Source organism: Leptonychotes weddellii, chromosome 9 (genome assembly GCF_054177405.1).
Source record: "Leptonychotes weddellii isolate Sample4059 chromosome 9, ASM5417740v2, whole genome shotgun sequence".
Lineage (NCBI taxonomy): Eukaryota > Metazoa > Chordata > Mammalia > Carnivora > Phocidae > Leptonychotes > Leptonychotes weddellii.
The window spans coordinates 109,288,466-109,302,389 of NC_138377.1; the positions used below are offsets into that span (position 1 = coordinate 109,288,466).

The 13,924-nt window shown below is 44.5% G+C and overlaps 1 protein-coding gene and 1 long non-coding RNA gene across 13 annotated transcripts in view; one reads left to right on the plus strand and one right to left on the minus strand.

Annotated features, from left to right (window-relative positions):
* Positions 1 to 2,902, minus strand: part of ENTREP2 (endosomal transmembrane epsin interactor 2) — a 360,783-nt gene extending 357,881 nt beyond the window's left edge. For 7 of the 12 annotated variants that reach the window (XR_014148745.1, XM_081831519.1, XM_081831525.1 and 4 more), the window contains exon 1: positions 2,669 to 2,902. Coding sequence is in view for 6 of the 12 variants with exons in the window: in XM_081831519.1 (XP_081687645.1) it covers positions 2,669 to 2,887 (219 nt within the window). In the remaining 6 variants the exon portion in view is untranslated. The remainder of the gene's footprint in view (positions 1 to 2,668) is intronic. The other 5 variants (XM_081831529.1, XM_081831524.1, XM_081831527.1 and 2 more) reach the window with 1 other exon arrangement.
* The window catches only part of LOC145723573 (uncharacterized), a 57,306-nt gene continuing 45,466 nt past the window's right edge, over positions 2,085 to 13,924 (plus strand). Inside the window, exon 1 of the long non-coding RNA XR_014148746.1 lies at positions 2,085 to 2,497. This is a non-coding gene — a long non-coding RNA (uncharacterized LOC145723573). The remainder of the gene's footprint in view (positions 2,498 to 13,924) is intronic.

Consider the following 13,924-nt stretch of genomic DNA (forward strand, 5'->3'; position numbering starts at 1 on the left):
CCCAGCCCTGAGGCTGCCTCTGTTTTCAGGATTCTACTGGCCAAGGCAAGTCAGAAGTCTAGTCCAAATTCAAGTGAAGGGATCTGCACAAGAGTGTGAGCACCAAGGGCCACAGATGAAATGTGCTATCACACCACATAAAACACTCAGCTTAACGTCTGGCACATAGTACGTGCTCAAAAAATGTGAGCTCTTTTTCGTATGTATTATTTTCTCTTAAATAGAGGCAAGTTATTTTTACAGTGATTCTTTACCATGTACAAACCACAAGGAAGGCCTAGAAATCTAGAGATTTCTACATAGCCCTCACATTTCATTACAGAAGATGCGGAAGAGCCAGAGTGCGGCCCTAACCCCACAGGGCAAATTTCAGAATAAAGCCAGACACCTTAGTCACCATTCTTAAATGAAAAATATCCTTGCAAGGCAGTCTCCAGGTCTCGGAGGACATAGACATATATAGATATATAGATATATAAATATATAGATATATATATATGGTAAGGGGCCAACATTATCACTCACAGCCAAGCTAACATGCAAACCTGTCCCAACATAACTGGAACCAACCACCATTTCTGCAAAGGGCAGAGACAAAATGTGAAAAATGGTATATATTCTGTATTAGAAGAATCTTAAAGGTGCTTGTGGCAGATTAAATTGAAGAAAGAAAACAAGGCAATGAGAGAGCGGAAGTAAGGGGGTAGAGCAGGAAACAGAGGATTGAAGTTACTTCAAAATCTCAAAAATATAAGCAGAGTTTGTTGCGTTCATTGTCGTCCCCAGAGCCTAGAGGAATGCCTACACATAGCAGATATTTGCAGAATTACTCTGAATTGGGGGAAGTTAAAACAAATAGGTTAAACTTGTTGAAAGGAATAACACTGGAAATACAAAGTGAATTGTTTTACAATATACCCCTTCAAACTAAAATGGAGTGAATGTACATTTTTCACACAGTTTTTCTACTGTGCCCAGGTAATGTTTTCCCTTTTAGGTTTATCGTTAAAAGGCAGCTATTTTTCAATGCCCTTTGGGAGTACCAAAAATCATAGCTATGGCTAAATGGGAGAAAGGGAGGCTCAGGGAGGAGCCAGGAAGTGAAGCTAATTTACCAGTCTGCCACCTGTAGGCTGGTTCCAGCAGACATAAACATCAGTGCCCACAAAACAGAGGACATGAAAATAATGCATATTAAATAATGCTAAAAACTGAGCAACAGATGTGTGAAAACTATATATAGTGATCCATTTGAATCATGGCTCCCCCGTTCCTGCCTCCAACGTCCTCTCTCTGATTTAAACACCCTGAGCTGTGGTCACACATACTGTTGTTCCAAATCAGCTCTCCAAGACTTACCCGTGGTCTGAAATAAGCTTTGAAAATTAATACCCCCATTAGGATGAAGGACCACACCTGTATCGATCAGGGTGTCACAGAGTCAGTTTTACTCAGATCTCATTTCAAAAGCCATGCAATGGGCTTGGAGAACAGAGGCCATTACAAAAGAACAACATGAAAAAGCAAAGCTGGGCAGAATTGCTAAATTTCAACGTTCAAGAACAAACAGCAAACATTCATTACAAAGGCTTAGTTTGGATTTCTGGAGAAGGAATTAAAACATACTGAGTTTACAGTTTAAGCCTGTAAGATGTACTTCGGCACCATAAACCAAATGTAGTTACAGATGTCAAGACTTCTCAGAACAAGTGCTTCTCTTTATAAATGTCTGCTCTCCATGTATTTTTTCCGTTTCCATATGTCCACTCTTTATCAATATATAGAAAACACAACTTTCATTAAAAGGCTATAAAAATCCCGCCCCCCCCAAAATTAACTCTTGGGGTTAGTCGCTTCCTTATAATAGAGATCTCCTGGTGGCTTTCTCCTATGGAGGCTTGTTAGTCCCTGGCTTCTCTAATTTGGGGGTCAACAGCCTGAAAATCGGGTCACCGTCGAGGTGTGGAGCTCAGAAAAACACGCCCCCGGACGCGGGTTTCGGGTCACCGGCCCAGTCCCGCCGCCCACAGAGCGTTCCGGACGCACGCGGGAAACGCCACGTCCGCGAGGCCAAGTCTGGAAGTGGCCGCAGGGGGGGCCAGCCGGTTTCCGAAAGCCCCGACTGACCCGCAGCCTGACCGGACGCGTCCCGTGCCTCCAGCCCTTATTCCCGCCGCCTCGCAGGCGAGACGCGCGCGCCGAGTGGCAGCCCCGCACCCGGTTCGGACCCCACCTCCCCGCCTCGGTCAGGGCCTCCTGCCTGCTGGGTCTGCACCGGGTCCGGCGAGGGCGAGTCGCGGGTCCCCAGCGCGCAGAGCCCCTGAGGGCCCAGTGCAGACCCCGCGGCAGGACGCGCGCCCGCTGCCCACCCCTCACCCGGCGGTCCCCGGGGCCGCTGCAGGCTCGGCGGAGGGCGGGCGCCTGGCTTCCGTTTTCTCCAAGAAAAGTAACTCGGGGATCAGCGCTATAGGAAAGGGAAAGCGATGCTCCGAGAGCGGTGAGTAAGGTCCCCGGAGTTATTCAGCCCGGAGTTTTCTGAACTGCACCCCGCGCTGCAGCAGCTCGGCCCCGGGCGTTCGCGCCCCGAACTTGGAGCCCGCGGTGCCGTCCCGGGCGGGCTGCAGCCCTGGGGCCCGGAGCACCTCCCCGCCCGGCCGCAGACACTCACCGAGAAGCCGGCCCAGAAGGGGCAGGAGTGGCGGACGCGGGCCGAGGTGGTGAGCGCCAGCGCGGCGAAGCTGACGGCCACGATGAGGCATCCGAGCGCCATCTGCGTGGCCCCGAGCGCCAGCACGATGCGGGAGCGGCCCGGGCACTCGCGCAGGCGGGACAGGCTGCGGGGCAGCGCGGCGGGGCGCGGCGCGCGGGGACCGCCGGCCCGAGGCATCGCGCCGAGCGCCCGCACGCCTCGCCCCGCTCCCGCCCGGCCCCGGCGCGCGCCGCCGCCGCCGCCGCCGCCGCCTCTCCTCACAGAGGGTCCGAGGCAAGTTGCGCCGGGCGAGGGGACCGCCTTCCCGCGGGCCGCGGGGGCTGCGGCGGCCGCGCGCCGGGAGCGGGCCGGGCCGGGCGGGAAGCCGGACGCCGGCTGCCCCTGCCCGTGCCCGCGCCCATGCCCCCGCCGCTGCCTCTCCGCAGGGCCGCCGGGCCGCCCGCCCGCCGGCCGCGCAGCGCTGCGCCCTCTCCCGCCCGCCCCGCGCGTTCCCCGCCCGAGCGCGGGCGCGAGCTGCCGCGTGCCGGGCGCGAGCCCCGCCACCGCGCGCTGGGCCGGGGCCCGGGCCGGAGCGCGAGCAGGGAGCGGGTGGGCGCAGGTGCGGTCCCCGCGGCCCGGCCTCGGCAGCTCTCGCCTCCCGTGCGGGACGGCAGTAGGGACCGCAGGCGCCTCAAGGTCGAGGGCAGCAGCCTCCGCGGCTGAACCGTCAGTCGGCAGGAGCCGGGGCCCGCGGGCGGGCCGAGCCGCAGGGACCGAGCCGGCGGCCGAGCCTGGGGCCAGCCCGGGATGGGCGCTTTCCGCGGCGAAGGTGGGGCCGGGGGACACTGAGCGGCCAGGCGGGGATCCGAGAGGAGGTGAAATCCAAGTGCGCTGCCCCAGGTGTGACGCGCAGCAGCCTCTACCGAATGCGGAATTCCAAGATCGAGCTGCCGCTTTTCTGCAGTTCCGCAATTTCCCAAGCCATACGCTGAGAACTGGGCCCGGGAGGGCTCGGCATTTAAAACATTCCCGGTTCACAAACGGATGTCTCTTACCCACCTTTAGTTTGCAGGGCTTTTGATACAAGTGAAAAGTTTGGGCTTAAAACAAATTACACCAAACGAATTTAAATGAACGATGTTATTAAGGACCTATTAAATCATTCCTACTCCCTTTAGCCAGTATAAGGTTTTAAATTGATTATCGGCTTATTTGAGGTACCAAGAAAACTTGGAAGTTTTTATTGTCACAATTCTCTTTGTGGCCCTGTTGATGTGGCAACTTTAAGACCACTGGTGTTGAAAAAGACTGTTATTAAGAGACCCACGAGTGTTGGGAAATCTGAAGGGATTGGGCATAAAAAGGCAACGTTCATGGTAATAAAGGGCAATGGTAGGTCATTCCCCAAGGCCATTTTTCCACTGTCGCACGGTGGAACTGAAGGAATCCCCTGCTGGATCGGAAACACTGGAGAGTAGCGCCCCAGAACATCTCAGTTGCCGGTGCTTGAAATTTCACCATTAGAGATATTGATTCCTTTGGGGCTTGACGAGCCTCTATTAAAATGCAAATTCCTCTTGAAGGGGCAATAGCTCAAGCCTTTATCAGCCAACACCTTAGCAGGGATGGGATTTATTTTCCAATTTAAAGGGATGGCCAAGAGATGAACGGGGGGTGGGGAATTCCACAGATAAAGTAGCTGACCTCAAAATGTTGGCCTGTGGCCAAACTCTGCCTTTTCCTCCAGTTTTTATCTATAGCATGGCTGAGCCTCAGGCTGGCATCGTTCAGAATACCGGAGTACAAATTCAAATTTCCTGGAGACATTCTCTATCTAGAAATTCTCAGGCAGCACTTTTTAAGGGCTTGGAACAATACCAAAGCAAGAGCCTGGACTGCAAGGAGCTTAGGTTCTCAATGGAGTCACCTCCCTCCCTCCTTCATTCATTTATTCATTCCCCACAATAGTTTACAAAGGACTTTCTAAGCACCAGGCACTCTTAGGCTCTTAGGGTAAGTCCGTAAGTGAACAAAACAGACAAAACCCATGTGTTCTCGGTAGAAGGAGAGAAACAGTACAATAAGCAGAATAAGTAAATTACGTAGAGTTTATTGACATTATGTAGTATTCAAAAAATATGTTAAGCACCCACTATGTGCCAGACACCAAAGATGTAAGGATTAGCAAAAGCAAACAAGCTAAAGAATGTTCAGTCTGGTGGTTAGATTGACAACGCACGGATAATTGCTCAAAGGCCAATTGTGGCCAGGTGCAGTGTGATGGAAAATTCTACATGGTGCCAAAAATCAGATAATAAGGAGCTTTGGAAATACCTTTCTGACCACAATATAGAAAATGGTCCTGTCTAAATGGGGTATCTGTCTGATGGGTTGGGGGCCCCCAAATGTGGAGCAACAATTAGGTGGAAGCCGGAAGAACTCGCTTGAGGCAGAACAAAGGAGGTAGAAGCTTATTGAATACAAGGCAAGGGAGTGGTGGGCAGGACCACAGAGGTGAGGCTGTCTGCAAGGAGGCAGTGGGAGGGAGCTGCTTTTAAGGAGGGAAGGCGAGGAGGTATGGTGATGTATGGAATTTTCCCTTTTTTGGTAACTGTGCCTAGTTGTACGTAGTCCATTGGTCATTTAAGGCTTATGGATATTTTGGGGTGGGTCCCCTGATGGGTCTGTATGTATTCAGCTGGGTGGTCACTGTGGGCCTTTTCCATTGCTCAAGCCATTTCTGCCTAAAAGCATCCTCTACAGAAAATGGATTGAGGGATGCCCAAGAGAATGTAGAGCTCTCATGTTATTGCTGTCATCCAGGCAAGAAATGACAGTATTTGGGATGAAGGTAGAGGTGGTGGCGATACCTAGAACTGAATAGATTTGAGATGTTTGGGAGCTGTCAGCAATGAATTAAATGTGGATTAAATATAGGGTGGTGCCAGTTGAGGCATCCTGGGGAGAGTACCGAATGGTAGAAACCTCCCGTGAACTCCCACGTATGTATTAGATGAGCTTCCAAAATATATGTGAATCAATTCCTTCTATTTATAAATGGCATGGAAAGAGAGCTCCAGGCAGCACAGCAGAGGATTTGGGTGTAGGTGGATTAGAAGAGGGATCTACTTTCTCTGCGAAATTTGATTTGGGGGCAGAGGGAAAGCCTGATCCAGAAATTACAGTAATTTAGCCATTTTAAAAATCATTTTGGTATTTTAGAGAATTTTAAAATTCAGTTGTATTAAATGTAACATCCGACATTCTTTGATAAACAATTGGAATTTGGAGATATAAATAAAGTGAGTCAATTTCACAGAAGTGAATCATAAAGAAAGGAAGGATGGAAGGAAGGAGGGAGGGAGCTGGCTTAGCCCTAGCTCTGATCCTAACAACTCATTGACCCTCTTTGCTCCTCAGTGTTTTTCTCTTTAAAAAGGCTGCATTAGTGGTGCTTGGGTAGCTCAGTCGGTTGAGTGTCTGACTCTTGATTTCAGCTCAGGTGAAGATCTCAGAGTCTTGGGATCAAGCCCCACATCCAGCTCTTCACTCAGGGGGGAGTCTGCTTGGGATTCTCTCTCTCCCTCTGCCCCTCCCCCCTAAAATAAATAAACAAACAAATAAATAAATCTTTTTTAAAAAAATAAATAAAAGGCTGCCATAATACATGTCCTAGTATTATGAGAGATTCTTGGAGACCCCGGGGACCAACTTATAGCAACTTTTTCTTCTTCCTAGATCAGATGACACTAATAGACTGAGACCACCGTTCTTTTTTTTTTAAAGATCTTATTTATTTATATGACAGAGAGCGACACAGCAAGAGAGGGAACACAAGCAGGGGAGGTGGGAGAGGGAGAAGCAGGCTTCCTGCAGAGCAGAGCCTGATGCGGGGCTCGATCCCAGGACCCTGGGATCATGACCTGAGCCCAAGGCAGGCACCTAATGACTGCGCCACCCAGGCACCCAAGACCATTGTTCTTAAGCATAGCATGACAAGGTGACTGAGCTTTTACTGAAAGGTAGGCTGTATGCCTGCTTGCACCAACAGGAAGATGAATAACACAAATGCCTCTCTTACAGTGCCCTTCTTCAGATTCTTGCTCTTTTCAACATACCTCTCCATAGATGGATGAAAAACGAATTTGTCCCTTCATACGATAAGGCAGAAGAAAGTTCTACTTGGATTTCACAATCTCCAACTCTGGAAGAGTAATAATCAGCAGAGAACCACCATTTCCAAGAACATCAGGCTTGCAGATTCTCCTGCTAAAGACAACTAAGAAACCAGATGAAATTTTTTTTTTAAATATCTTCTTAGAAGTATCAAAGAGTTATAGAGATAATGCGGAAACACTAGGCCAAGGTTCAAGAGGAGAAGGAATCAGAGGTGTGTGCACCCCATCGGAATCTCCTGCCCTGGTCACTTGCATTTCTGGCTTTAGCAGACAAACAGGGTTAGAAAGATAAATTTTGAGTCCAGGGCCCTCAAAAATAAGGACCCAGTACACCAGTCCCCTGCTTTGTGATGGAACCCCAGATAGCTGCACCCAGGGAGTAAGGAATAAGCTAGCCTTTCCTCTAATTGCAGAAGCCCAGAAATCCCAAACCCTGAATTTGACTTAAAGTAATCCTTCATTGCTTAGGCCATAAGGAGCTGGCAAAAGCAATAGCAAATCACCTCTGGAGAATGATAACCTTATCCCAGGCCTCACATTATTTCTATGAATAGCATCTTAAAAATTCACTTTAACTTCCTCAGCATGATAAAGGGCCTTTGTGAAAAACCCATAGCTAACACCATACGCAATGGTGAAAGACTGAAAGCTTTCCCCCAAGATCAGGAATGAGATAAGGATGTCTACATTCAACATTCCTATTCAACATTGTACTAGAAATTCTAGCCAGAGCAATTATGTAAGAAAAAGAAATAAAAGGCATCCAAACTGGAAAGGAAGAATTAAAACTATCTCTATTTGCAGAATGATATGATCCTATATTTATAGAAAATCCCAAAGAATCCACAAGAAAGCTACTAGCAGTAATAAATTCAGCAAAGTTGTAGGATATAAAATCAACACACTAAAATCATTTGTGTTTCTATAGACCAGCAATGAACAGTCTGAAAAACAAGAAAGCAATTCCATTTACGATAGCATCTAAAAGAATAACACACCTGGGAAATTTAAGGAGATGAAAGACTTGTACACTGAAAAGCACAAAACATTACTGAAAGAAATTAAAGACCTAAATAAATGGAAAGACACTGTGTTCATGGATAGGAAGACTTTATACTAAGATGTCAATACCCAAAGTGTTCTACAGATACAATGCAATCCATATCAAAATTCCAATAGACTTTTTTTGCAGAAATGGAAAAGCCAATCCTCAAATTCAGATGGAATTGCAATGGCCCCAAATAGCCAGTCTTGAAAAAAGAAGAAACAGGTGGAAAGACTCACAATTCCAGATTTAAAACTTACTACAAAGCTATAATAATCAAAACAGTATGGTACAGACATACGGATGGATAGATCATTAGAATAGAATTGAGCGTCCAGAAATAAATCCATCTATCTTTGGTCAACTGAGTTTTCATATGGGTGCCAAGTCTATTCAATGGAGAAAGAATAGTCTCTTCAACAGGTAGGGCTGGGACAACTGTATTTTCACATGCAAAAGAAAGAAGTTGGACCCCAACCTCACACTGTGTACAAAAATTAACTCAAAATGGATCAAAGATCTAGATATGAGGGCAAAAACCATAAAACTTTTAGAAAACAACATAGGTGTATATCTTCATGACTTTGGATTTGGCTATGGAATCTTAGATATGACACCAAAACCATGAGCTACAAAGAAAGAATAGACAATCTGTACATCAAAATTAAAATTTTTTTGTGCATCAAAGAATGCTATCAAGTAAGTAACAAGACAAGCTATAGAATGAGAAGAAATATTTGCAAATTATGTATCTGACAAGGATTCAATATCCAGAATATATAAACAACTCCCACAACTGAAAAACATAGAGACAAACATGGGGCACCTGGGTGGATCAGTGGGTTAAGCATCTGCCTTCAGGTCAGGTCATGATCCCAGGGTCGTAGGATCGAGCCCCACATCAGGCTCCCTCCTCAGTGGGGAGTCTGTTTCTCCCTCTCCCTCTGCCTGCTCTTTCCCCTGCTGTCCTCTCTCTCTCTGTCAATTAAATAAATAAAATCTTTAAAACACACACACACACACACACACAGACAAACGACCCAATTTAACATGGGCAAATGACTTGAGTGGACATTTCTCCAAAGAAGATATACAAATGGCCCATACACATGAAAAGATGCTCAACATTGCTGATTAGGGAAATGAAAATGAAAACCACAATGTGATACCACTTGGCATCCATTAGGGTGGCTGTTTTAAAAAATAATTAATTGGGGTGCCTGGGTGGTTTAGTCAGTTAAGTGTCCAACTCTTGGTTTTGGCTCAGGTCGTGATCTCATAGGTTGTCAGATCAAGCCCTGTGTCCAGCTTTGCACTCAGCAGGGAGTCTGCTTGAAGAGTCTCTCCCTCTGCCCCTCCCCTGACTCTCTCTCTCTCTAAAATAAATATTTTTTAAATAAAAATTAATTAATTTAAAAAACAGAAAATAGCAAGTGTTGGTGAGAATACAGAGAAATTGGAACTCTTGCACACTGCTGGTGAGAATGTAAAATGGTGCAGCCATTATGGAAAATAGCATGGAAGTGCCTCAAAAAATTAAACACAGAATTACCATTTAAGGGATGCCTGGGTGGCTCAGTCAGTTAAACATCTGCCTTCGGCTCAGGTCGTGAACCCAGGGTCCGGGGATCAAGTCCCACATCAGGTTCTTTGCTCAGCAGGGAGCCTGCTTCTCCCTCTGCCTGCTGCTCCCCCTGCTTGTGCTGTCTGTCTCTCTCTCTCTCTGACAAATAAATAAATAAAATCTTTTAAAAAAAACCCTACCATTTAATCCAGCAATTCTACTTCTGAGTATATATCCAAAAGGATTAAAAACAAGGATTTAGAGAGATTTCTGCCCTTCCACGATTATAGCAGTGTTATTCACAATAGCCAAATGCAGAAACAACTCAGGTGTCCATCAAAGGACAAATGGATAAGCAAAATGTGGCACATATATACAATGGAATATTATTCAGTCTTAAAAAGGAAGGAAATTCTAACACATGCTACAACATGGATGAAACTTGAGCACATTACACTGAGTGAAATAAGACAGTCACAAAAGGGCAAACATTGTATGAATCCACTTATATAGTAGTCATGTTCATAGAGACAGAAAGCAGAACGGTGGTTGCCAGGGAGGAGGGGAAAATGGGGAATTAGTGTTTAATGAGGACAGAGTTTCAATTGAAGATGAAAAAGTTCTAGAGATGGATGTGGCAATGATTGCACAACAATGTGAATGTAGTTAATGCCACCGAATTATACACTTAAAAATGGTTAAAATGGCCAATTTTACATTATATATATTTTACCACAATGAGCAAAAAATACAATAAAATACCACTTCACATCCACTAGGATGACTATCATAGTAATAAAAAAAATCCTGCAAATAACAAATGTTGGAAAGGATGTAGAGAAATTGGAACCCTTGTTCATTGCTAGTGGTAATGTAAAATGGTGCAGATAGAAAACATTCTGGCAGTTCCTCACAGCTAAACATAGAATTATCACTTGACCAGTAATTCCTATTCTACATACAGAATTGAAAATCAGTAACTTTAACTTGTTCTCCTGTGTCCTCTGGTCATCACCAGGTCTGGAGCAGATTTGTTTAGATAATTATAACCGCAGTGTTGGAAGCCAGTGTGGGCAACTCTGGAGTTTAACAGACAATAATGCATGTAGGAAAACTTTGACTTGTCTCTGTTCATTGGGTTATAAAATGTCTATCTCATTGCTATCTAAGAATAAATTTAACCAGAGGTGAAAGACTGGTACACTGAAAATTCTACAAACCTTTCAGCTCAGAATATTGCTGAAAGAAATCAAAGAAAGCCTAAATAAATGGAAAGGCACTGTGTTCATGGATAAGAAGACAACATTAAGATGTCAATACCCAAAGTGTTCTACAGTTAATAAACTAATTAAAGGACAATTTAGTACATGGAGGAAAGAGATCTAATTTTGACAGGTCTTGAAACACTTATGATACCTCATAGGCTCTGTGATGAGATTTAAATTAGATCGTGAATATATAAAAGTATTTTGCAAACATTAAAGCACTTTATGAATGCTGGGTGACATAATTCCATTAGTAATGAGTTCCTTACAGACAAAAACACGGTTTCATTCATGCTTGCAATCCCCTAATGCACCTGGCATAGTCCTTAGCAGATAGTGGTATTAGATTACCATTTATTCAATTGAATTCTATATCCTACACTTTGTGTTAAAATTGAAGTTTTTAATACTTCTGAGCTACTGACTAGAATTTTATGAGAAGCCCCGGAGAAATAAATGGTGCTGGATTAGTCAGGGAGTACAAAGAGGCTAAGAAGTAAGTTCCACTTAAATTAACCCAACTAGAACTATTAAATCGGGTTATTAGAACAAATATTATAATGATTTCATTAGAATAAGCAGTTACTCATATTCATACATACTGACTCAAACAAAATTATACATGAAAGTGATGTTTTGCCTTTGGGGAAAATGTATCAAAATTATGAGTCAAGCCACATGAAACTTAAGAATTCTCATCCGGCAACTGAACAGGAAATAATGAAGTAAAATTTGTCATTTGGTTTTGAAGTATGAGAGTCACCTTCAACCAGAACTACTTGAATAGCTTTTTTTTTTTTTTTTTAAGTAGGAAACAAATATGAAACACTTTGTTGAATAAATGGGAAGTCTTTGGGAAAATAAACATTAGGAGTCACTAATCTTTGGTGTCAACTACATGATTGGGCCCACTTTTCACAGCAACAGTACATTGCTGAGATGTAATTCTTCAGGGATTTGTTGGCCTTTTTCATGCAACTAAGCTGTATCCTGCGTGCAAGTAAGTCTAAGTTGCAGCCCAGACCATCCAGCAAACCCAACTTCTCTCTCTGCCCTCCCCAACATGTTTCCCTATCCTTTTGCACTTGCAAGGCACTGGCCTTTCCTTTTTTAGCTTCTGGACATTAGTAAGCCATTCCTGCTGAGAATGACCTTCATCATCTATGCAAACTTTATTTCTCCTCTAGGTCTTTTCTTTTTTTTTTTTAAAGATTTTATTTATTTATTCATGAGAGACAGAGAGAGAGAGAGAGAAGCAGAGGGAGAAGCAGGCTCCCAAGGAGCAGGGAGCCCGATGCGGGACTCGATCCCAGGACCCTGGGATCATGACCTGAGCCGAAGGCAGACGCTTAACCATCTGAGCCACCCAGGCGCCCTCTTCTAGGTCTTTTCTCACATCTCAAAGGCAGGTCCAAAACCATTTTCTAAGAGGTTCCAGACTTGATTATAATGATCCCCTACCCTGGAAAGGATGTGAAAGTCCCTTTCCTACTCTTTTCTCATAGGGGTGAAGAAGAATTAGATTCTTAAAGAGGATATTCAAAAAAGAGAATAAGGAGCAGAATAACATCCCTATAAGCAATAAAAGCATACCTACAGATATAACCACAAAATAGATCAAAATAGTAACTTACTATTTGAAAACAAGGTGATAGACATTTAAAAACAATGCAAGAAAAACATAAATCAAAATTACAAAATACAGAAAAGAAGGAACAGAACCCAGAAAAGATGGAAATAAAAAGAAAACTCTACTTGATAAGACCATCTACAAAAAAACCTAAAGGTTAACATCATACTTAATGATGGAAGACTGAGTGCTTTCCTTCAAAGATCAGGAATAAAGGAAGGATATCCATTCTCACTGTATTCAACATGATTTGCAGGAGGTTCTGACCACTGCAGTATGGCAAGAAAAAGAAATAAAAGGCATATAAACTGGAAAGGAATAAATAAATTTGTTCTTATTTGCAGATGATAGGGTTGCCAATGTAGAAAATCCCAAGGAATCTACCCAGAAGACTCATAGCAAGTTCAGCAAGTCCACAGACTGCAAGATCAACACACAGAAATCAACTGCATTTCTATAACTAGTAATGAACACATAGAAACTGAAATTAAGGGTGCCTGGATGGCTCAGTCACTGGGCATCTGCCTTTGGCTCGGGTCATGGTCCCGGAGTCCTGGGATCGAGCCTCAGGTCGGGCTCCCTGCTCGGGGGGGAGCCTGCTTCTCCCTCTCCTGCTCCCCCTGCTTGTGTTCCTTCTCTTGCTGTGTCTCTCTCTGTCAAATAAATGAATAAAATCTTTTAAAAAAAACTGAAATTAAAAACAGAATACACAATATCATTTACAATAACTCCAAAGAAAATGAAGTACTTAAGTATACATTTAACAAAAAAGATAAAGGATCTGAAAGTAATATAACACTGTGTATTAATTATACTTACAAAAAGGCAGGGGCACCTGGGTGGCTCAGTCAGTTAAGTGTCTGCCTTTGGCTCAGATCATGATCCCAGGGTCCTGGGATCGAGCCTCACATTGGGCTCCCTACTCAGCGGGGAGTCTGCTTCACCCTCTCCCTCTGCAGCTCCCCCAGATTGCGTGCACTCTCTCTGCCAAATAAATAAATAAAACCCTTTAAAAAAAAAGGTAAAAAAATCTGTATGCTGAAAATTACAAAATGATGATTGTATAAATCAGAGTTCTCCAGAGAAACCGAACTAATAGGAGGTATACAGAGAGAGAGAGATTTGTTTAAAAAAAGTGGCTCACACATTGTGGAGGATTGGTAAGTCCAAAATCTGCAGGGTAAGCTAGCAGGCTGGAGACCCAGGGAAGAGTTGTAATTTGAGTCCAAAGGCTATCAGCTGGCAGAATTCCTTCTTGCTCAGGAAAGTCAGCCTTTGTTCTACCAAGACCTTCAACTGATTGGATGAAGCCCACCGACATTATGAAGGGGTAATCTGCTTTACTCAAAGTCCACTGATTTAAATGTTAGTATCATTCATTTCTGGGCTCTCTGTTCTGCTCCAATGATCTATGTGTCTATTTTTGTGCCAGCACCATACTGTTTTGACTACTACAAATTTGTAGTACATCTTGAAATCAGGAATTGTGGTAACTCCAGCTTTGTTCTTCTTTCTCAAGATTGCTTTGGCTATTCAGGGTTTTTTGTGGTTCC